Genomic DNA, 23,341 nt, shown 5'->3' with positions numbered 1-23,341 from the left:
GATACTCCACTTGGGAGTTAAACTCATATCATAAAATTTCTTATGATCAAGCAAAAATTCATAAACATGTCAGCATTCCAATCCTTCTCTTAACAAAAAATTAGAACTTTTCTTGTTCCTTCTTGTGATGGATTGTTGCTACATCTCAGATATATATACAGAATAATTAACTCCTTTATGTGGGTATAAATTCCTTCACTAATCTTAGATTTAAAAAACAGAGAGCAATTAAATAGTCAACTACCATCTCTTAAAAATAACTGGTTCACAAATCATCTAGTTTAGGGTGAAAACATTACAGGTAAGAAGGTCATCCTTTTCTAGGACAGAGATGAATCAAATGAATGGAGAAAAGAAGGGGTGATTTTATTCTAAATACAGTCATCCCTCACCAACCGCAAGGGTTACGTTCCCGCAGAACCCCATTTGACAGATTCGTGGTTGGCGAGGCATTGAAACCAATGGAAAACAGGGGGTTAGGGGAACCGTGACTGCAAAATCATCTAAAAATCAAGAGGGAAATGTTACTAACCCCACCCCCCGCTCAAATCTCCCTAAACACTGTACTATATCAACAGAATCAGCAAGAGTTACCAAGAGTCACCAAGAGGAATGAGCAGATAGAGCCCCTGGAAAACTCCTGAAGCCACCCCCGCAAACCACTCAAATGCACTTTAAAAATCACAAGAAAACAGCAGAACACAAGAAATCTGAATGAGAAGCTTTTCCTACATGACAGCCATGCAGATGGTCAGGATGCTGAGGAGGGGTAGGAGGGATGTGGTGGGTTGCAATCAGGGGGAAGGGAGCTGAGGGAGGGGTGGGGTGGCTCAGGGGGGGATTTTCAAGGGGACAAGGGGGTACCAGCACCCTCCTCCTCCGATGCGCCCTCTGTTGCAGGCAGTTCACAGCTGCTCCCCAAAGTGCCAGGCCACTCTAAAGTGCCAGGCTGTGCTCTCTCAAAAAAGCTCAGGAGGGTTGGCTGTGCCAACTTCCTCCTCAGGTCTTTTTGGACCTCTGTGTAGGGTTGAATCAATATATCAGTCCCTGCTTGAATGTCAAGCTGTGCTGCCTAAAGGGGTCCATGTCCACTGCCTCATCTGCCAGCTCTGAGGCATGATCTCTGTTGATCTTTTCAAGGGTCAATGTTGCTGTGGCCCTCCAATTGTCTTCTTTTTCACCAGTTTCTTCCAGATCACTGGAAGATTGGATCAGGGCCTCCAAGTCTTGCTCTGTGAGCTCCTCAAAGTATGACTCCAGAAGCTCAGCAATTTCAGCTGGCTGGATATCCTCAAAGCCATCGACGCCAAGTCGCCTGGCAAAAACCACTATCCTTCCAACCTCTTCCTCCGCAGCTGGCACAGAAGTGTTGTCTCTCACAGCCTCCTTCCACCGCTTCCTCCAACGGGAATTCAGGGTGCTGCTCCTGAGCTCATCCATTGCCTCCTTGATGGTCAAGGCATAGGCAACGTTGTATCCATTGCAGGCTTCCTTCAGGGTCATGTTGGGGTTGCTATCCATCAGGTCAGCGATGTGTTTGAAGTTCCACCTGGTGTAGTAGCTCTTGAAAGCCTGGTCAATTCATTGACCTCAAACAGTCTTCCAACTGTGCTGTTGCTCTGGCCTTCCTTCAGGCAGTCCAAGACTTTGATTTTGTCCTTGGCCACAGCACCTTCTGTTCCCTTGCCTGCATGTTTTGGACCCATTTTCCGGACTCTCTCTCTCTCCAATGCTCTCCCCCCTCTCTCCCCTCCGCTTTCCTACCTCTTCCTAAAAAGCAATGCAAACACAGCAGTGAAGACACAGCAGCCATGCAGCACCCCGCCCCCGCCCCCCGCAATCCCCACCAGCACATGCAGGCTCCCACAGCAGCAAACAGTACAAAGGCAGCAGTGAAGTCACAGCAGCCATGTAGTCCCCCAAAACATGCAGGCTCCCCGCAGCAGCAAACAGTGAAATGCAGGCTCCCCCCAGCAGCAGTGAAAGCACAGCAATCATTACTGTACAGCCCCCAATATTGTACAGTTTTCACACATCTCACCTCCACTTCTCCCAGTCTCTCTCTTTACTCCACCTCTCCAACACCTCTCCAACACTCCTTCACTCTTTCCTGCCTCTCGTCCTCGGAAGTTACGCCAGTGAAGTCCCATGAGAATCACATATGCTCAAGTCACAGTTGGCGAGACCAGTCACAATTTCCCAGTCGTGGATACTCAAAACCGCAATTGGGAAAAGTGTGGTTGGCGAGGGACGACTGTATCCAAGGCACCCGTGTAAATTCAACATCTTTGCAAATTACATAAAAACCACTAAGTCTTCAGAAAACATTTCATACTTTTAAACATAATTTTAAACCATAGCTACCTCTGCAATAACCCTAGAAAAACAGCTGTTTGCCCCTTAGTTCCAAGCTATGTGCTCTGACATGGTCCATCTTTAGATGTACTGGATTCAACTCAAACTACTTTAACAAAAATTTCACTTTGTAAAATGCAGAGCAAGTCCAAAATAGCTGATCACTGCCATCACTATACCCTTTGCAATTAAATAGCTTGATATTATTCGTACAAACAGATGTATGACCCAAGGTCAGCTTAGCCTTCCGTTAAAATGTAGGAGGAAAGATAGAAAGAGTACATAGGTCAAAGATTACGCTAACCTTTTATAAGCAATGGGGGAGAATCCTTTAAAACATGAATAACTTTAATAGAAAGGAGATACAAGTAATTTATAGGGACTGAATAAATACAAGACAGTACCCAAATGACTGCTTGTTTCCCCCACTTCATCCCATATGCTTTGATTGCAGAGAATCTTTTATTTTAGTATTAACTGTAACCCATCATCAGTAACATTTTGGATGATTACTTTCCACCTGTTTGGAGGAAATTAAACTTTAAAAAGACTTTAGATATTCAACAGAACTGTTGCAACATGCAAACAAGTTTAGATTAACTTTACTTGCTATCCAATTAGGATGTATAATAATTATTTACACTTTGCATCAGTATCCAAACACCACAGAATTTGCAGCTACCACCAATAATCCACATTTTTACAAGGCTGTAAACTAGACTATATCAATTAAGGAGACTGAAAAGCTAAGAGCAGTCCTAAACAGGTTTACCCATAAGTACAAACCACAGAGCTCAATAGGGATCACTCTCAAACAAGTGTGTTTAAGATTGCAGCCTAGTAGTCCAACACATAGCTAGAACAGAAGTCAGTTCCCTAGGAAAAATGAGGAGGGTCATCTATCTTTGGGACACTTATCCAAATTTTACATAAGGAATCAGAACTTAATTCAAAGTGCTGTGAATTCAACAGCATTCTTCCATTTCTCAAAACACTACATAAGTTAAACATCAAATTATTTGAGATATCTGCAGAAAGCAATATCCTCAATAAAGTTTTCCATAATAAGTGTGTATTTGTCTACTAGACCAAGTTCTTTTTCATGAGAAGAAGCAACAAGTCATTCTTCTTTGTCTCTCTTCATCCTAGAAAATTCTTATGCTGTTCTTTCTAAGCATGGGGCTTGCACAACCCAAGAGTCACACAAGAATTATATGTAAGTGCCTCAGTTTGCCACATGAAGTTAAAAGGCCACAGTATTTGCTCACAAATATATTCTATGCTGCTGAAGAACTTCTTGGGGTGTAGAACTGCTAGCTGGAAATGACAGAAGACTGCATTCTGTCATTTGCTTTCTACAGTGCCTTTCGTAAGACATCCCAAGGCAGTTTGCAAAAGTTAAAATACAATAGAACTCCATAGAAATCACATTTGAAACCTTAAAATCAGTTAAACAGTTAGAAACCATAAAACCACCACCATTTTAAAAAGAAAAAAAGACAAACAGAAGCAGGAGAGCTGAGAGACCTGCCATCCCCTAAGGGCAACAGCCATTACCCCTAATTGAATGAATTAGTTTTCAGATCCATTTGAAATCAGATGCAATGTTAAGGGGGTAGGGGTGGGAAGAGAGATTTTATTTCAATCAATCTATCTATCTTTATTTATTTACATTTATTTTCCACTCTTTCTCCAAGGATCCAGAGAGGTATATGCAGTCTTGTTCTCTCTCACAACAACCCTATGAAGTAGGTCAGGCTGAGAGTTAAGTGACTGGCCCAGAATCACCCAGTGAGTTTCATGGCTGAATGGGGATTTGAACTCGGGTCTCCCCCGGGCCTTATCTTTCCTTATTTACAAAAGCATTTGTTATCGGATGGTTGAACTAACCTCAAACTATTTTGTGTTCAAGGCCAGCATCTTTACAGCTGTCATCTGACAATGAGTGGCTGGTCTACTGTGATGTCACAATGGGTCCATGTAGGCAAAAGGAGATTGGGTGAAAACAGGTAGTTCTGGCCACCATTAACTCACCTGCTTTGACATCAGAGGAGGCTTGAGCAGCAGTGTACAAAGTGGCACTCGGAAGACCTTAGCATCAAAAAGCGATTCCCGTCAAACTGCCTCAAGCATCTCCTTTATGCCACGAGGCCATGAGTGGTACCTATGGAATTCTCTGCCAAGAGAGGTGGTGACAGCCACCAGCCTGGGTGGCTTCAAGAAGCCCTTAGATAAATATATGGAGGACGGCCGGCTACAGCCCAAGAGGCTAGATGCTTCTCTAGGGAGTGGGCATGCCCTCAGCTCTTGCCCATGGGCTTCCCGGAGACATCTAGTGGGCTGCTGTAGTGAAACAGGATGCCAGACTAGATAGGCATTGGCCTGCTCCAGCAGGGCTGTCCTCACATTATGTTCTGGTGATAGAGGGAGAAAAAGTTATCTCCCATGGCAGTTGCTCTCTTCTGCTCATCCCGCCCCCTGCTCTCCCCTCCCCTCCCCTGGTAGGCAGGCCAAGGAGCGGCCTGACTACTAATTGTTTGGCTGGATCCGATCAAATCAGGAGAGCGGGTCTTGTGGTAGCAAGAATGAATTGTCCCCCTTTCTAAGCAGGGTCTGCCCTGCTTTGCATCTGGATGGGAGACTACATCCCCTTAGGGGATGGGGCCACTCTGGGAAGAGCACCTGAATGCCTGCATGCAGAAGGTTCCAGGTCCTCTAGAACCCTGGTCATCCTATGAAACCAATTGCTAAGAAGTTTAGGGCCAACAGTGCTTTTCCCCACACAAGGCATAACTAACCTATGGAACCTTCCCAGCCACAAGATGTGGTGACAGCCAACAGCCTGGATGGCTTTAAGAAGGGGTTAGATAAACTCACAGAGGACAGGTCTATCGATGGCTACTAGTCCAAAGGCTATAGGCCACCTCCAGCCAAAAGGGTGATATGCCTCTACATCCCAGTTGTAGGGGAATAACAGCAGGAGAGGCGGTAGGCCCTGTGCTCTTGCCTGTGGGTTTCCCAGAGGCATCTGGTGGAGTGTGTGTGTGTGTGTGTGTGTGTGTGTGTATTATGAAACAACATAGGCCCTGGACCTGATCCAGCAGGACTGTTCTTCTGTCCTTAACCTGGGAAATGCTGCCACTGCCGGTCTGTGTAGATGATGTCGAGCTAGATGGACCAGTGGTCTTCCTGGATATAGGGCAGCAAATGCAGTTCAGTTGGTGTAAAATGATGCATACTGGGGCAAAAAAATACCCCAACTTTACATAGACTCTGATAGGTCTGAGGGATCTTGGGGTAGTGGTGAACAGCTCCTTGAAAGTGTCAACTCAGTCAGCAGCAGTTATGAAAAAAGGCAAATTCCATGCTAGGGATCATTAGGGAAGGGATTGGGAATAAAAATGCTAATATTATAATGCCCTTATACAAATCCATGGTGCGGCCACATTTGTAGTACCTACCGCATACAGCTTTGGTCACTATACCTTAAAGAGGACAATGTAGAACTGGAAAAGGTACAGAAGTGGGCAACTGAGATTATCAGGGGCCTAATGAGGCACCAAGAGTCGAAACCGACTTGAGAACACACTTTACCTTTAATAAGGCAAGGCTATAGCAGCATATGGGGCTTTTCAGTTTGGAAAAGAGGCCACCACAGGGAGATGTGATAGAGGTATATAAAATTATGCCTGGAGTGGACAGAGATAATATTTTCTCCCTCTCTTACAACACTAGAACCAGGGTCCATCCTGTGAAACTGAAGGCCAGGAATTGAAGGACCAACCGAAGAAAGTACTTTTTCAAACCACGTGTAATTAATCTATGGAATTCTCTGTCACAGGATGCGATAATGGCCACTAGCTTGAATGGCTTTTAAAAGGGCTTAGACCAATTCACAGATGACAGGCTACTAGGCTACAGGTCGCCACCTCCAGCCTCAGAAGCAAGATGCCTCTAAATCCCAGTTGCAGGGGAGCAACAGCAAGAGAGAGGGCATGTCCTCAACCACCTCTTACCTGTGGCTTCTCAGAGGCATCTGGTGGGCCACTGTGTGTGAGAGAAACAGGTTGCTGGACTGGATCTGCCTTAAGTCATGTATTAATGTATTAAATAAATAAATAAATAAGTCAACAGCCTGAAAAAAAAGTGGAGAATTAAGCCCAGGAAGGGGGCTGGGAGGGGGTGACACCAGGAGAAAAGAATAGGAAAAGAGCATGGCCCTGCATGGCCAGAAAAGAGAAGAGAGACCTGGTCTACTGGCTGGAAGCCAGGTCTACCCACCCATGGCCGCCTATGGGTAGACCTGGCCTCCCGTCCGGATTTGGGTCTTTGCCCCTGCCATTAGCACCAGTGGATAAACTTGGCCTCTATGGACTGGAGGCCAGGTCTACCTGCCATGGCCACCTATGAGTAGCCCTGGCCTCCAGTCTGAATTTTGTCCTTTCTTTTCCCCTGCCATCACTGCCTGTGGGTAGACCTGGCCACTGGCCCAGAATTTGGCTTTTCCCTTCCTTCCTTCCCTCTCTCTCTTCTCTGGCCCCCCACCCCGGGAGGGTTTCTGGGGAGAGCCTGGCCATGGCCTGGGCAGTGTATTAAGGCGTCGGCAGTAAAGCTGGCATCCGGGGCTTGGAGGCCAGGTCTTCCAGCCGCTGGCGGCTAAGGGCAGGCAGTTGAGACTTGGAGTTTTTCCTCCCTCTTCTCTCCAACTCCAAGAAGAAGAGACACGGTCCCAGGGGAGGCAGAGGGGTGTCAACCAGTAGCAGACCCAGCCTCTACCGAGGACAAGGCTTTTGGAAGCAAGGGCACAGAGACCTGGTCTATCCGTCTGGCGTGGGAGAGGTGCTGGCTTGCGGCAGACCCGGCCTCTCCCAGCACCCCCTGTGAAGAGACAAAAGCTTGTGTCGAGGGCTGACTTTCAATAGATCGCAGCAAGGGAGCTGCTCTGGTATGTAAAAAACCCTGACCCAGAATCGGTTCATCTATGAATGATTTAGTACCAGATTCCCCACTAATGTGCAGTGCACTACAGGCGGGAGGCAGCCCCGGCTGCACTCCACTCACGAGGCAGATGGCTCTCGGCACCGGGCTGGGCGGCCACCTTTCCGAGGCCAAGCGAGACCCCATGGCATTACAGTATCATTATGTTTAAGGGGGATTCTTACTTAGACACGTTCAGTCATAATCCCACAGATGGTAGCTTTGCCTCATTGGCTCCTCAGCCAAGCACATACACCAAGTGTCTGAACCTGCTGTTCCTCTTATACTGAGCAGGATTATTATTGCAACAACACATCACCAGCAGGGTAAAACGAACCTGTCTTACAATGGTCTACACTCAGCTCATGTTCCCTATCAGTGGGTGAACAATCCAACACTTGGTGAATTCTACTTCACAATGATAGGAAGAGCCAACACCGAAGGATCAAAATGCAACATTGCTATGAATATTGGCCACCACAAGCCAGTTATCCCTGTGGTAGCTTTTCTGGCACCTCCTGCTTAAAAACCCCAAGGTCAGAAGGACCGTGAGGCCCTGTTTTCAGTCTGTATTCATACTGAAAATCAAGCTCAAGCAAGCTTTTGCCCTTCTGCTCCACGGGAGTTTCTGTCCTCCCTGAGCTTGCCTTAGGACACCTGCATTACAGTTTGTCAGATGTACTGCCCCAGTCAAACCCTCCCACCCAACACTGTCCCCGGAGTGGGTTGTACCTGGCCCGCGCCAGGCGCTTCGAGCCAGAAACAAGAGCCCCTCAGGGCTCACTCGCCACCCCCACCCCCGCCACAGGGTAAGTGAAAGAACGATAAGAGTAGTGGTATTTCACCTATTTCACCGGCAGCCCAGGCAGGCCTCCCACTTATTCTACACCTCATGTTTCTTCACACTGCCAGACCACTGCTCCCTCTAACGGATTCCCAGATGTAGTTCACTACAACTCCCAGTATCCCCAGCTGCAGTGGTCTTTGGCTGGGGATTCTGGGTGTTGTTGTCAACATCGGGGAATTCCTGTTAGAGGGAACACTGTGCCAGACTAGAGTCAAGCTCAAGAGGGTCTTCTTTCCCTGCTGATTCTGCCAAGCCCTACCCTTGGTTGTGATTTTGCTAGATAGTAGGTAGGGACAGAGGGAATCTCGTTCATCCATTCATGCATACAACTAATTAGATGAAGATGTATTTGGCTACCTTAAGAGAGTCATAGTTACTCCCGTCATCTACCCACGCTTTGTTGAATTTCTTCACGTTGACATTCAGAGAACCGGGCAGAAATCACATCGCGTCCATACCCACCATGGGTCTGCGTGATTTTAAACAGTCGGATTCCCCTGCTTCACACCAGTTCTAAGTCAGCTGCTAAGCATCAGCTGAGGCAGAAAGCCATTCCGCCCTGTCCCCACAGGAAGGGCTCTGCTTACATCCAGAGTTGCTACCAAGCCCCCTGGGAGGGGTCAGCTCCTCTTCCAGCTGTAGCTCACATAGAGCCCCACTTCACACCCCATACCACTTCCCTCACCTACATTGTTCTAACATGCCAGAGGGTGTTCACCTTGGTTCAGGATATGGGTACAGCCTAGAGTGAGATTTACATCTTCTCCCCTGGATTTTCAACGGCCAGCAAGAGCTGACCAGGTGATGCCGGAATTGCAATGCTTTCCAAGGCTCAGGCCTCTCTCTCAGCACGAACCCATTCCAGGGCGCCCTGCCCTTCACAATAAAAAGAGAACTCTTCCTGGGGCCAGTGTTCCCTCTATCAGGGATTCCCAGATGTTGTTGACCACAACTCCCATAATCCCCAAGCAAAAGCCGTTGCAGCTGAGGATTCTGGGAGTTGTAGTCATCAACATCTGGGAATCCATGTTAGAGGGAACACTGCCTGGGGCTCCCACTGGCTTCTCCAGGATTGGTTGTGTTACCACACTGGACGCCTCACAGCACCCGTCTCCACCACTCTGGATTTGGAGATCTGAACCTGACTCCCTTTCAATCAGCCAAGGGCAACGGAGTCCATTGCCCATCCCTTCGGAACAGTGCTCACCTATCTCTTAGGACTGATTGACCCACATTCAACTGCTGTTCACATGGAACCCTTCTCCACGTCAGCCTTCAAAGTTCTTGTTTGAATATTTGCTAGTGCTACCCCTGCTAACTGGGCAAAGAGGCACTTTTTAAACGTGGTGATTCTCTTTATTTAGCAGGGGGAGAGTAACTGGCCCTATCCACCCCCAGCACCTCCAGTGACTGCTGCTGGTGTCTATCTTACATTTCTTTTAGATTGTGAGCCCTTTGGGGACAGGGATCCATCTTATTTATTTACTAGTGTTTTCTGGCCCGTTGTAATAACGGGCGCTAGTAGGGGAGAGTTTTCCCCCCCTGCCCCACTCCCTCTGGCCTCCCCCCCCCCACCCCAGCTGCCCGAGACCTCCTTACCTGAAGCAGCCCGCAGCAGTCGGGCGAACTGAAAGCAGTTTTTACACAGAAGAGAGGAGCTCCCGAACAGAGCTCCTCTCTGTGCTTAGCCAATGCCCAAACTGCTGCTATGGATGGAAAGGACACCTATTGCGTCCTTTCCGTCCATAGCAGCAGTTTGGGCATTGGCTAAGCACAAAGAGGAGCTCTGTTCGGGAGCTCCTCTCTTCTGCGCAAAAACTGCTTTCAGTTCGCCCGATTGTTGCGGGCTGCTACAGGTAAGGTCTTGGGCAGCTGGGAGGGTGGTTGGCGGCGGCCGCGGAGGCATTTTCCTGGGCCATTTTGGCCTTTAATCATTTGGGGGGGGAGCGGGGAAGGAGAATTTGGGCAGCTGGGAGGGCGGGAGAGCGGGCGGCCTCTTCCCTGGATTTTTTGGGGCGGCACCTTCTGGCCGCTCAACATGGCCGCCGGGTGCTGGCGGTCGTGTTTCCCTCGGACTGTTCTGAGCATGCGCTCCGCGCATGCTCAGAACAGCTGAGGGAGGCACGGACACACACTTGGTGTCCGTCCACGGACGGACACCAAGCGTTTTATTAGAGAGGATTATTTTTCTATGTAAACCGCTTTGGAAATGTTTGTTGAAAAGCGGTATATAAATATTTGTTGTTTGCTACTACCACCAAGATCTGCACCTAAGAACATAAGAACAGCCCTGCTAAATCACGCCCAAGGCCCATCTAGTCCAGCATCCTGTTTCACACAGTGGCCCACCAGATGCCTCTGGAAGCCTACAGGCAGGAGTTGAGGGCACGCCCTCTCTCCTGATGTTACTCCCCTGCAACTACTCAGAGGCATCCTGCCTTTGAGGCTGGAGATGGCCTATAGCCCTCCAACCAATAGCCAATGATGGACCTCTCCTCCATGAAGTTATCCAAACCCCTCTTAAAGCCATCCAGGACATTGGCTGTCACTACATCTTGTGGCAGAGAATTCCACAAGTTGATTATGTGTTGTGTGAAAAAGTACTTCTGTTTGTTGGTCCTAAATTTCCTGGCAATCAATTTCATGGGATGACCCCTGGTTCTAGTGTTATGTGAGAGGCTTCAAGGCCCACTGCAGTGGCCCTCTTACTCATCACATCCTCACTTGTTGCAGGGAATCTAATCATCTTCCTTGAACGAAGTGTTTCTAAGGGAAAAAACTGCTAACTGGGCAAAGAGGCACCCTGTGGTGATTCTCTTTATTTAGCAGAGGGAGAGTAACTGGCCCTGTTCACCCCCAGCACAGTACTTCCAGTGACTGTTGCTGGTGTGTGTCTTAAGTTTCTTTTTAGAATGTGAGCCCTTTGGGAACAGGGAGCCATCTTGTTTGTTTGTTATTTCTCTTTGTAAACTGCCCTGAGCCATTTTTGGAAGGGCGGAATAGAAATCGTATTATTATTATTATTATTGGCGAACATAACAGCATTGGGGGATCAGATCAAGGGCCCATCCCACAAGGTTCTTATGTTCCTATATGGTTTTTCCAACATGGACCATGCAGTCCAGCATATTATTTCCAACAGTGACCAACCAGGTGCTTCCACAAAGCCCACAACCAGATAATGAAGACAATTTCAGAGCATCAACCTGACCCCAAGAACAATTGGTAGTGCCAGACCTGACATTAAAAATGGTAAAGGAGGAGGACAACTGTTTTCATGTCTCTGGGGAAAGTTTTGCAGCAGAAGCAGAGTCACCACCAACACTGGCAAAGGAAATGGGGGGATTCTATCTAGTCCAATGAGAAGTGACTATGCAGATAATCCTCACACCATACCATAAATTTGCTTAAGTATGTAAACATTAAACAACATTAATATTCTTCCTTGCTTCCACTTCCCTCCCTTTCTGCTGCTTCCCTTGTGTCAATTTTAGACAGCATGAGCCTACTGGGCCAGAACCCATCTTTTCATTACTTGAAAAGTGCCATGTATGCAAACTGCACTATATAAAAACAAAACAACAGTATTAAGAGATATACTGACTCAGCACGTGAAGGTTCTAACCACATTTTCTCAGTGTTCAGCTACGTGCTTCAGTAGCATGCTTGTTGAAATAATTTGCAAAATAATGGCTGTGGCTCAGCACATTTGATTTTATGACACAATGCAGCCAGTAACTATCTTGTCAAAACCAGTAATGCTTAAGCACTTACTAAAAAATGAAGTTACAGGCTAGAGTGTCCAGAACAGCAGATGCAATTTGGCCTTTTTGTTGCTTGAAACGTCTGAAAAATCTACACCATCTTTCAGAATAATCCATATGTTCTTGAGAGGTGTAGGTGAGAACTTTTACTTGCAGCGCATCACTGCACATTTGGAAACAAATACCAATGACTTTGAAAGGGCTTACTCTCAAGTAAATTTTAGGCTACAATCCTATGCACACACACTGGGAATAAGTTGCATTTTGGGGGATCTTAGTGTTCACAGGATTGCACACTCACTTGGGAGTAAGTTTTCACTAAACACAGCACAGCGAGACTTTTGTGTAAACATGCATATGGTGGGGGCAGTAAAATGCGCTAGAGAGGGTTCAGATTTGCTCTTCCTTACCCAGTAAAAATAACCGAGTGTCTTTCCCGCTTCCCACTGGAGCACCCAGAGAACACCTCAATGTGACAAACAGTGGGAGAAGTGAGCAGGCCTTGCAGGAATTACTTACAGCTCTAGTCTCGTACAGCACCAGCTTCTGCACCGAACTGATAATCGGAGCCACAGCAGGCATGCTGACAGCAAGGGAGAGGGCTACTCCCTGTCAGCCACGGCGCGTCCTCCTCCTTTTTCTGTTCTGGCCCCGACCCTAAACTTACTGCTCAGCGGTAGAGGAGTCCATAAACCCCTTTTCACTATTTAGAGGTGGAAGGAACGAGGACCTTGCACACCCAAACAAAACAGGCCGGGCCACCCTGTTATGCGCAGCCGCAGAAGAATGACAGACAGGGAAAGCGCGTGGCCACATGACTGCGTGTGTTGCCACCTCGGCCATTTTGCGTTTGGGATCGATGCCCATCCTCCCTGGCAGGCTTATTAAGAAGTTGAGCTCCAGCTGTCGCGGGGGGGGGGGGGGGCAAGGAGCTAAGTAACTGTATCGTGTCTGTCTGTGCTCTGTTGGTTATTCAGCACCGCACTGGCGGGTGTGTCGTGTTAAGGCTTCGATCTTAAGCGCCCTGCCTTAGGAAGCAAGTTCTACTGAACTCCGCGTTACTGTCCGATTAAGGATGCGGCTTAGGACAGGACTGCACGGCACGTAAAGGGCCAGCCTGCTCAGAGGCACGGACAGTGTGACTTAGACAGCAGTCAGTCCCCCCCGAATCCTATGCCGCTTACTCGGTGTGTGCACTGCACATAGCCGCGCAGAACCCATCAAGGATCAACATCCCAAACGGCGGCCCCGAATCCCTCCCACAAAGGGCTCCCATCCCTGGAGGAAAACCCCCTTTTTTTCCCTCGGAACCCCCCCGGCGCGTGTTCCAACTTCCACCGCCTTCAGCCCGGGCGACCAATGCCGCCCCCGCGCTGCTCCCGTTCTCTGTGTTAGGCATGACCGTTGACCAGGCGGCAGCAGCAGCAGCAGCAGTACTTTGGGCTGCAGAAATATCAGGCTCGCGCGGAAGGGCTGCGGCGGCAGCCCGCTGATTGGGCGAAGCGAGCGGGGAGGTTGCGGGAGAGACCGGGCAGCCGGCAGTCTCCAAGGTTACGAGAGAGACACAAATCACTGCGGAGTAGCGTGGGAGGTTAATCACACCCCGCTTCAGCAGCCAGGGAGGCCACGCCACGGGACCCGGCTTGGCCCCATCATCACGCAGTAAGTGCCGCCACCCCGGGCTCGTCATCAATAGCTGCAGGGGTAGCCCCACCACGCTTCCCAGCCAAACTTCCTTCTGCCCCACGATCCCCCTAATGTGGATTAAGGAGAACGACGCATTGCTTGAATACGTCTTTATACTGCCTTTCTGTCAATGAACTCGAGGCAGTTTGCCACCCTGGAAGATGGGGGTGTGGAGAGCGGGGAGGTAATTGGGGCAGTTGCTGAGCTCTTCCCCCGTGCTCAAGCGGGAGGGGAAGACCGACGATTGCTATTGTTGTAGCAATCATAAAGTTGTAGCAATCTGAGTCATAAAGAAGAGGAAGAGGGTGAACTTGAAGCCTTTCCTCAAGGAGTAGCGAACTTCTTGTGGCTTGAAAACTGAGCAGGAGCTGAACTGAGGAGAGCTAATGGGCGAAGAAAGAGAGTGGGCAAGCATTGGCATTGATAGTCTGAGTCCTGAACTATTATTTTAACATTTTATATTCTGTTCTTCCTCCAAGGAGCCCCGCGGTGTACTACATACTTAAGTTTCTCCTCACAACAACCCTGTAAAGTAGGTTAGGCTGAGAGAGAAGTGACTGGCCCAGAGTCACCCAGCAGCAAGTATCATGGCTGAATGGGGATTTGAACTCCCGTCTCCCTGGTCCTAGTCCAGCAGCACTCTAACCACTATACCACACTGGCTCTGTTGAGCTCCTAACTGTTTTAGCAAACTATAGTATTAATGAATGGTGCTTTAAGTACAGTTAGGATTCCTTTTGAATTTAATTTTTAATATAACACTGGAACATAGGAAGCTGCCTTAAATCCAGTCAGACCATTGGTCTGTCTAGCTCAGTATTGTCTACACTGGCTGGCAGCGGCTTCTCCAAGGTTAGAGGTAAGAGTCTCTCTCGGCCCTATCTGGAGATGCCTTGGAACCTCCTGCATAAAAAGCAGATACTCTACCACTGAACTACCACCCCATTTCCAGTGGATGGGGACATCCTGTGTAAAAGTGGACCCATTTGCAGCCTACCTTCATCTTTAAAAATATAATAGGGTTGTTATCGAATTGCCCCAACCTATCCATGTTTACTCAAAAGTTAGTCTCACTGTGTCAGGGAGTCTTATGCCCTGGAAAGTGTAGACACTATCAGCTAATTAAACAAAAAGCTATGCTGGTCTACGTGCTGGATAAACTGTGGTATCTTTGGCATATCAGAGGGAAGTAAGGTAGGTCCCAACTCACATACACTTGCACATTAAATAAGCAGAGTAAAAAATGCTCCTGAAAATTAGGCAACATTAATGACATCCATATTCCGTTGAACCCACCCAGCTTAACATAACATCTGGGATTTGCAGTTTAAAATAAGGCTATTCACATGATCAGCCCTACCTGGGGTAGGGCTGCTCACGTGAAGTGCCAGGATCGAGCCAAACTGGCTAGGGGTGTGCACCGGACCGCGGACCTGCGGCTCGGCACTGGGGTGGGGGGTTCCATTAAGGGCGGGGGGGCTTTACTCACCCCTCCCGCGCTTTGCTGCTTTGGTGCCATAATTAGTTTAAAAAATGCGCCGCAGAATCGCTCGCCGCTCCGGGGCTCCTTCTTGACTTCAAAATCGGGCGGCAGGATACTTCCCTGCCGCCCCCGAAGCCCCCTCAAGCCATTTTAGCTCTTTAAATCTCGCCCGCAGAAGGCTCCCTGCACTTCGCAGAAGGCAGGGAAGGGGGCGGGCGGACGGACGGACATCTCCCCACCGCCCGCCCGAGCGCTTTAGCACTCGGTCCGGGGCGAGATTTAAAGAGCTAAAATGGCTTGAGGGGGCTTCGGGAGGGGTGAGTAAAGCCCCCCCCGCCCTTAATGGAACCCCCCACCCTAACCCTCCCGAACCAAAACCACCCCTTGTCCGGACCGGTTCGGAGGCCAGTAGAATGGCCTCCGAACCGATCCGTGCACACTACTAAAACTGGCCTTGCCTCCCCCAGTAGCCCGCATTTTTTACACAGACTTTTAACTGGGTTGAAAGCATGAGCGTGCCCTTTACCCTCAAGTCCGGGGTAGTGTGAATGCACAGGTCTGGGGGTCGTATGAATACACAGAGCTGGGTGCCTAGAGAACCTGGCTTGAGGGGAATCCCTCAATGGACTGTGCTGCTCGCACAGTGCATCTTGGGATTCCTGAAAGCCGAGACTAATTTTCCTGGCCTCCAGAGATCCATGCTGAACATTGCAGAACATTGCATGGGTGCGCACCAGAAAAGACAAGGAGCAATTTTTAAAATTTCTGGGAAACACCTATATCAGGCAGCAGCAATATAAGAAGATGCTGAAAGGCATCATCACATACTGCACGGGAGGAGGCAATGGTAAACTCCTCCTATATTCTTCCAAAGAAAACCAAAGGGCTCTTGTGCTAGGAGTCAAAATCGACTTGATGGCACACTTTACCTTTAAACTGCTTTGGGAACTTTTGTTGAAAAGTGGTATATGAATATTCATACTTGCCCATCCTCCTCACCCTTGTTATGGTAGTGAGAATGACCTTACTGTCTTATAAACATCTTAACACCCTGCAACAGGAAAGAGAGGGCTGGAAATTCATTGGCAGAACTGGCCCAAGTGCTATCTGCTCCTAAAGCAGCTTGGTGAGCTGCTGCCCCTATCTCCATACTTGTGACACATGGAATGTATGTACCACAGAGGAATTTCCTTTTCTCCCACCCACACAGACCTCCTCCACCTCCAGAGGGCCCATTACCTGCAGTGTTTTTCATCTGTGTGCAGAATAAGTTTTGTTCTGGGTGGCAGCATCAAAGCAGTGTTTGTGCACATGCATTCAGAGTGGGGCCTTCCTGATTCAACCTGAGCAGGATCTAAAATTAACTGAGTGGTCATCAAAAAAACATGTGAGCATGCACACACGTGCACACCTTAGAGGGAACACATTACCTGTAGCATGCAAAACTCATCAAAGAGGAATTTCCCACACTCATAGCCTCCACCCCCCCGACCTCTCTCATTACCCCCAACACAGCCTTGCCCCACCACCACCACTACACTTTCTTTCCCATGCTCTTTTGAAAGACTCTTTCTTTTTTTTTTCATATCTTGTGATGGCTGTGACAGCCTTTTTCAAAAGGCAGGAGGGGGGCAAAGCCAGCAACTCAATATCTCACTCCCTGGAAGTATGCCTCATTGAATTCAATGGGAACTGGCTCATGGCAGAAAGCAAAAGCAACAGGAAGTGTGGACTCACAATATTCTGCTACCCACCCTCCGTTTGTGTAAGAGCTTAATAATGGGAAAATAGGTGATGGATTTAAGCCCAGAGCAACTTTTGTAGCTACAATGTGGCTAACTGCAGGTGGGCACACAGGTATTGAGGTCACCTGTATATCATCAGTAAATCTAACAAAAAAAATTTCCCAAGCTCCTGATTTGTTTAAGCCCTCTCAGATTCAGGAGTCGGGAAGGCAACTGTTTGAGTTTTGATTTGTGTGTAATAGTCTCATAAGTACCCCGTTCTGGGCTCCTTAGGGGAAGAGCAGAATATACATGTAAAAATAAATAAAATAAATAAGTATGAAATACTGCTGCCTCCTTTTATTCTTAATTATGCATTTTTAGTAGTATTTTCAGTACCTTGATATATGCTGAGGAGGACTTTAAAAATTTATTTGGTTTTATTGTTTGTAGTAGAAGTTTGATTGTCTTCTCTTCTACATTTGTTTTAATCTCATGCTGGTCGCTGACCGAAATAAAGATATGTCGATATTCTGCTACTCTATTCCCTACCCCTTTCCTTTTCAAAGGGTGGGGATATTGGCAGCAGCAGGTACAGGTGCTCTTACCCCTGGACTTCCAGGCCAAAGACCAGGGCCTCCACACCCCCTGGGGCCCCCCAAATCCTCTTTAGTCTGTCCCAGGTAGTGTGCTCACCGCAGCTTCTGCTTTAGAGACATAGCAAGAAGTGGGAAAATAAATATGTGGGATGGGAATATGTTAAGTTGTGTGTTGAAATGTTTCTTCTAATGCATATTTGCATACATATACTTGTTTTATATTCTTATATTCTTGTGAGTTCAGTTGCTGATGGAGCCCTCAAGGACCTATGTGCTAAAAATACTGCATGTGTCACTGTGTGTGTGTGTGTGTGTGTGTGTGTGTGTGTAGGGGGATGCTGCCTAACTTGCAGCGCAGTAGGGTGGGACTCCAAAGGCCTTTAGGCCCAGGCTCCAGAATTACCTAGGAGCACTTCTGGCAGCAAGGTAAAGCGAGTTACAGAGTGGCAGCAGGGCACTATTACTTGAGGCTGTTGCCTCTCACTATGCCTCATTGGTGGACTAGCCTGTGTAATAGGGTTCTGCCATTGCTTTGTGATTTAGCAATGTTGTTTTGGGGATCAGAGTTCCTGTCAGCAAATTAAGCCCCCCGCCTTTAAAACAGTTAACAATCTTAACAATTAATAATTGTTTTCATCCTAATGTAGGCTTAATAATGGTATCTCAAGAGGAGGTGCAATCTTACCCCTTTGTAGATATATATGATGAAGATGAAGCAGACAGACTCTTCCTTATGTCTAAGCCTACCTGCTTTCTCATCCTTGGAAAACCAGTAAGAAAGAATATCCCATTTAATTAAACTGGCACCTGGGTCTATGATGGTGGTTGGGAACTTTATATATGTTTTATATTCATGACTTATACTCACTGACAGTCTAGTCCTGTGCATGTTTATTCAGAAGTAAGCTCCACCGTGTTCAGTGAGGCTTACATCCAGGTAAGTGTGCATCCAGGTAAGTGTGCATAGGCATCACAATCTTTCCCTCATAATTGTTCAGCAGCTATTTGCTAGAACAGTAACCTTTTAGCCTTAGGTTTTAACAACACTAACATTTGTCCCCACACCATTAATAAACAGGGCTCACAGCAAGCAAAAACTCTTATCTGCAGGCGTATTGATGGGTACATTACAAGCATCTCTGCTCCTTCCTTCCTGTAACACATTTGGTGAACTTGACAATGACTTTTCCTTCATGCTTGTACTTAAAGGGGGCAGGTAATTTGCCATCACTTTGCAGAGAAAGCTGGAAATGGGCTCTGATCTTCACACTTCTGTGAAGGAATAGGCTGCACTGGCATGAAAACTCTCCATGCCAGACAGAAAAAGAGCACCAAAGCACTCAATGCTGTGTGATGACAAGCTGTGATGTGGAGGATAAGCCCAGCTTATTTGATTTGATGATGGTAACATGTAGACTTACCTTACATTCAAAGTAAATATCTTGAGTATTGCATCCTTAAATTTTTTTCTGGGCAACTGTATTTGTCCTGACAGTTTAAGATATGCCAACTGGGAACCCTCAAAGGTGGACACGTGTTACACACTTGCCATATGAGATACAACACATGACTCACATATTTGCCTTTGAACTGAATACTGATTTCCTTGCTGGTTTGGCCCTCTCTCCCAAAATAATATAAACATTATATACACTACTCTTCTACATTGTACACTGTTCTCATACACACAGCTAAAAATCCTCTTGTCAGCTCACCAGGGACAAGTTCTCCCAGGCCTCTAGCAAACAGGACACCCAGCACCACATAGATCTCCTGGTTTTTGATGGTGCTTGGTTTAAAAAAATAAACCTCAATCTTTTGCAGTTTTACAACATTGAGTTGAGTTTTAAGTTGAAAAACTACTCAGGAGAGAGTGCTCCATGATTTTGCAGGTGCACAGCCAATCAACACTCTTCCCAGCTCCTTCAAATTGACAGAACCTGTTTCCCACTGAACTCAGTCCTTAACAGAAGATTGCATGTGTGACAACAACATGAAGAGTGTGCTTTCCAAGATAGGAGAGTGGCTCCTGCTTTTACATACATCTAGCCTATATATCTTTAGGCACACACTAAGTAATAGGGTGCAGAGATTAGCTCAGTTCTTACCTTCTTTTGCATCACTACCAATTTCACTTAGTAGAGAAATTTACTTTGTATAACTTTTTATTTTCAATATGAAATTCATGAGTAAATGTGTTTATGACATAGAAGGTAGAATCAAATCACTTTTGCCACTTGCTAGGCTGTCCAAGGCTAGCAAGATAGAAAGTGTCAAATATGTTTTTTTCTCTGAAAGTCAGCAAGGACAACCAGAGCACATTTAACAGTGGGAAATACATTCCAAAAGATATTCGGGGCAATTTCTGACCTTATGACACCTAGTGACATGAAAGGCTGAATTGAATTTATAATCACTACTAAAATAAAAATCAATGTATATGTCCTATGTTTCTTCATTTGTGTATAACAAAATCATTCCAGTTGTAAACAATCCTTCTTTTATTTTATTTTAAGGGTACTGGGAAGAAAACATTAGCTAAAAGAATAGCCCAGATTTGGAAATGCACACTCATAGACGGTAAATATTAAAATGGTTGTCTTAGTTTGACAGTGTTTCATTCTTTACATTTGTTTCCTAAAATTCCATATACTTTTAGATTAATGAAATGGTCAGCATTATTGCTCTGAATAATCTTATGATTTCCTCAAAAGACTTTAAAGGCTTAAACAGCTAAAAGGCTAATAAGGGAGATTTTCCCCCCTTCTTGCTTTGCTTGCAAGCAGAACTTTGGGCTAGATGAGCGTTCAGTTACCTGATCAAACAGTACTCTCCTTACATTCTTCTACTGTTAGATAAATGCACCTGTCTTCCTTTATTATGTACATTCCCCCCGCCCAAGCATTTTAGTCACTCACTGCCAAACATTTTTTTAGAAGTTTTGTAGCACTTCTGTGCTAAAATCTAAAACTTCCCATCACAATCAGTACAACTAACTCTGATTGAGAGGTGTATATTTCCATGAACTTGTCACAGGCACCTGCACACAACTGATATCCATAGCTGTTGAGCTCATTTTAGGGAAGCTATCTTGTTTAAATGTATGTCCTCATTTTATCATATGGAGCTCATGTATTCTTTTTCTTAAAAGGTGATTCCTTCCTCCACAACGTACTGCAATTTCAAGAGTGTTCACTATTTGGGTGGGTGGGTGGTGGTGTTGTTTGAATAAACAAGCAAACAAAAAAGGAATTCCCCTTCCCCCACATGTAAGGCTATTCCAAATGCATCACTTTTCTGGAAGTGAGTCCCTATGAATACAGTGGCACTTCAGATTGGATATGCGTGGGATTGCACTGCATGGTAGATTATCTATACATGGGCTAAAATTACACTAATAGGTCTCCCTGAAGTACATTCGTCACATGCAATAAAACTGAGTTGTCAGTTTGACCTTTCCAAATAGACTCCATTATTAACAGGTTTCAGCCTAATTTTATTTGAAAAGACTGATAAGAAAAAAAGTGATAATTGTGATAGAAAGTTTTTTTAAAATTGAGTATGTAAAGTGTTTCTGCAACAAGTCCATGATTAATAATCATTTTAATTACTTGTTTCATTGCAGGAAAAAATACAGCACTATTTTTAAATTATCAGATTAGCATTTGGATTAAGTGGGCTGACAATCAAATAGGTACAGAATCCTTCTGTAGAGATTAAGTCTTAGGATCCTGATCTAAAACACGAGCCAGATAATTTGCACTGCAAATTATAGGCAAATTCAGAAATCCTGGGGGGGGGGATGTGAATGTAATCAAAACAGTTTCCTGGAGGATTCTCATTTATATCCATTAAGACAGGGATTCCCAACCTTAGGTCCCCAGATGTTTTGGACTACAGTTCCCATCATATGCAGCCACAGTGGAAGTTGTAGTACAGCAACATCTGGGAACTCAACATTAGGAATCCTCGCTTTAGGAGGCTGATATAGAAAATAGCCCTTCACCCTCCTCCTCAGAGATGTAATAAGGATCTCTGTTTAAAACTCACAACAACATATCATGCAGTTCATGTACATATCATCATGTACTTTAATCCCAATCAAAAGATGCTGCAACTTCTTCCACCTCAGATATCACCCAGGCCATTGTCCACTGGAATGAAAATTAGAGTCCTTACTTCAGCTAGCAAGAAAGAAAGGTGTGAGACTGGCAAGAAGGAGTGGGTGGGAGAAGCCACAGCATCTTTTGATTGTGAGGAGAAACTTAAGCATGTAGTACACCGCTCTGGGCTCCTTGGAGGAAGAGCAGGATATAAAATGTTAATAATAATAATAATAATAAAATTAATCAATAAGTTGAACAGAAAGGAAACTGCCTTTCTTCCAGTTGAACAGAAAGGAAATTGCCCGAACACCAGAGGCACAAAAGACCAGCTGCTGATTGACAAAATGATTTTAGAAAATTGCAAGAGAAGAAAAACAAATCTAAGTGTTGCATGGATTGACTACAAGAAAGCCTGCGACTCATTGCCTCACACATGGATACTAAAATGTTTAGAAACAACTGGTGTTAGCAAAAACATTCAGATATTTATTTAAAAAAAGCAATGAGCATGTGGAGTACACAGTTAACAATCAATGGTGAGACACTTGGACAGGTTAGCATTAGAAGAGGCATTTTCCAAGGGGACTCACTATCCCTTCTGTTGTTTGTAATCGCCATGATCCCAATTTCACAAATACTAAACAAAACAGACCTCGGATACCAAACATCTAAAACATCAAGTCAAATCAACCATCTGCTGTACATGGACGATCGGAAGTTGTATGGAAAGTCTCAGTCAGATATTGAATCACTGCTAAACACTGTCCGTATATTCAGTAGCGATATAGCAATGGAGTTTGGACTAGACAAGTGTGCTGCATTAATAATGAACAGAGGAAAAGTAAGAAAAACAGAAGGAATAGAACTGCCCAATGGAAGCAACATCAAGAACCTGGAAGAGAAAGAACCTTACAAATACTTGGGCATTCTCCAGGCTGATAACATCGCACACACTGACGTTAAAAGAAAAATTGGAAGTGAATACATCAGGAGAGTTAGAAAAATCCTAAAGTCCAAACTCAATGGTGGGAACACCATACAAGCCATAAACACCTGGGCTATACCTGTTATTAGATACACTGCAGGAATAATAGACTGGACCCAGGCAGAGCTAGAGACGCTAGATCGTAAGACCAGGAAAATCATGACCATCAATCATGCTCTGCACCCCCGCAGTGATGTCGATAGGCTATACCTCCCTCGCAGCTCAGGTGGAAGAGGAATGCTGCAAGTCCATCAAACAGTAGAGGAGGAGAAAAGAGGCCTTGAAGAATATATCAAGGACAGTGAAGAAGATGCACTTCAAATGGTCAATAATGCGAAACTATTCAACACCAATGAAAGAAAGCAGGCCTACAAGAAAGAACAAGTCAAGAACTGAGCAGAAAAATGGAAAAAGAAGCCCCTGCATGGTCAATATTTGCACAACATACGTGGAAAATCAGACATCACCAAGACTTGGCAATGGCTTAAGAATGGCAACTTGAAGAAAGAAACAGAGGGTTTCATACTGGCTGCACAAGAACAGGCACTAAGAACAAATGCAATAAGAGCAAAAGTAGAAAAGTCAACAACAAACAGTAAGTGCCGCCTTTGTAATGAAGCAGATGAAACAGTGGACCACCTAATCAGCTGTTGTAAAAAGATCGCACAGACTGACTACAAACAAAGGCATGACAAGGTAGCCGGGATGATACACTGGAACATCTGCAAAAAATACAAGCTACCTGTAGCCAAGAATTGGTGGCACCATAAAATTGAAAAAGTTGAAGAAAATGAAAATGTAAAAATATTATGGGA

The 23,341-nt window shown here is 45.9% G+C and overlaps 2 protein-coding genes across 6 annotated transcripts in view; one reads left to right on the top strand and one right to left on the bottom strand.

Annotated features, from left to right (window-relative positions):
• Window positions 1-13,296, bottom strand: part of FIG4 (FIG4 phosphoinositide 5-phosphatase) — a 143,593-nt gene extending 130,297 nt beyond the window's left edge. Inside the window, exon 1 of the mRNA XM_053299812.1 lies at window positions 12,463-13,296. Within this exon, the coding sequence (XP_053155787.1) occupies window positions 12,463-12,525 (63 nt within the window). The 5' untranslated portion in view covers window positions 12,526-13,296. The remainder of the gene's footprint in view (window positions 1-12,462) is intronic.
• Window positions 12,814-23,341, top strand: part of AK9 (adenylate kinase 9) — a 218,116-nt gene continuing 207,588 nt past the window's right edge. The window contains exons 1-3 of one of the 5 annotated variants that reach the window (XM_053299533.1): window positions 12,814-13,605; window positions 18,083-18,207; window positions 19,952-20,015. In XM_053299533.1, coding sequence (XP_053155508.1) covers window positions 18,091-18,207; window positions 19,952-20,015 — 181 coding nt within the window. In that variant the 5' untranslated portion in view covers window positions 12,814-13,605; window positions 18,083-18,090. The remainder of the gene's footprint in view (window positions 13,606-18,082; window positions 18,208-19,951; window positions 20,016-23,341) is intronic. The other 4 variants (XM_053299458.1, XM_053299383.1, XM_053299612.1 and 1 more) reach the window with 4 other exon arrangements.

This window comes from Hemicordylus capensis, chromosome 1 (assembly GCF_027244095.1).
Source record: "Hemicordylus capensis ecotype Gifberg chromosome 1, rHemCap1.1.pri, whole genome shotgun sequence".
Classification (NCBI taxonomy): Eukaryota; Metazoa; Chordata; class Lepidosauria; order Squamata; family Cordylidae; genus Hemicordylus; species Hemicordylus capensis.
The sequence above is the reverse complement of the archived record's forward strand: the minus strand, read 5'-3'. Positions and strand labels throughout refer to the sequence as shown.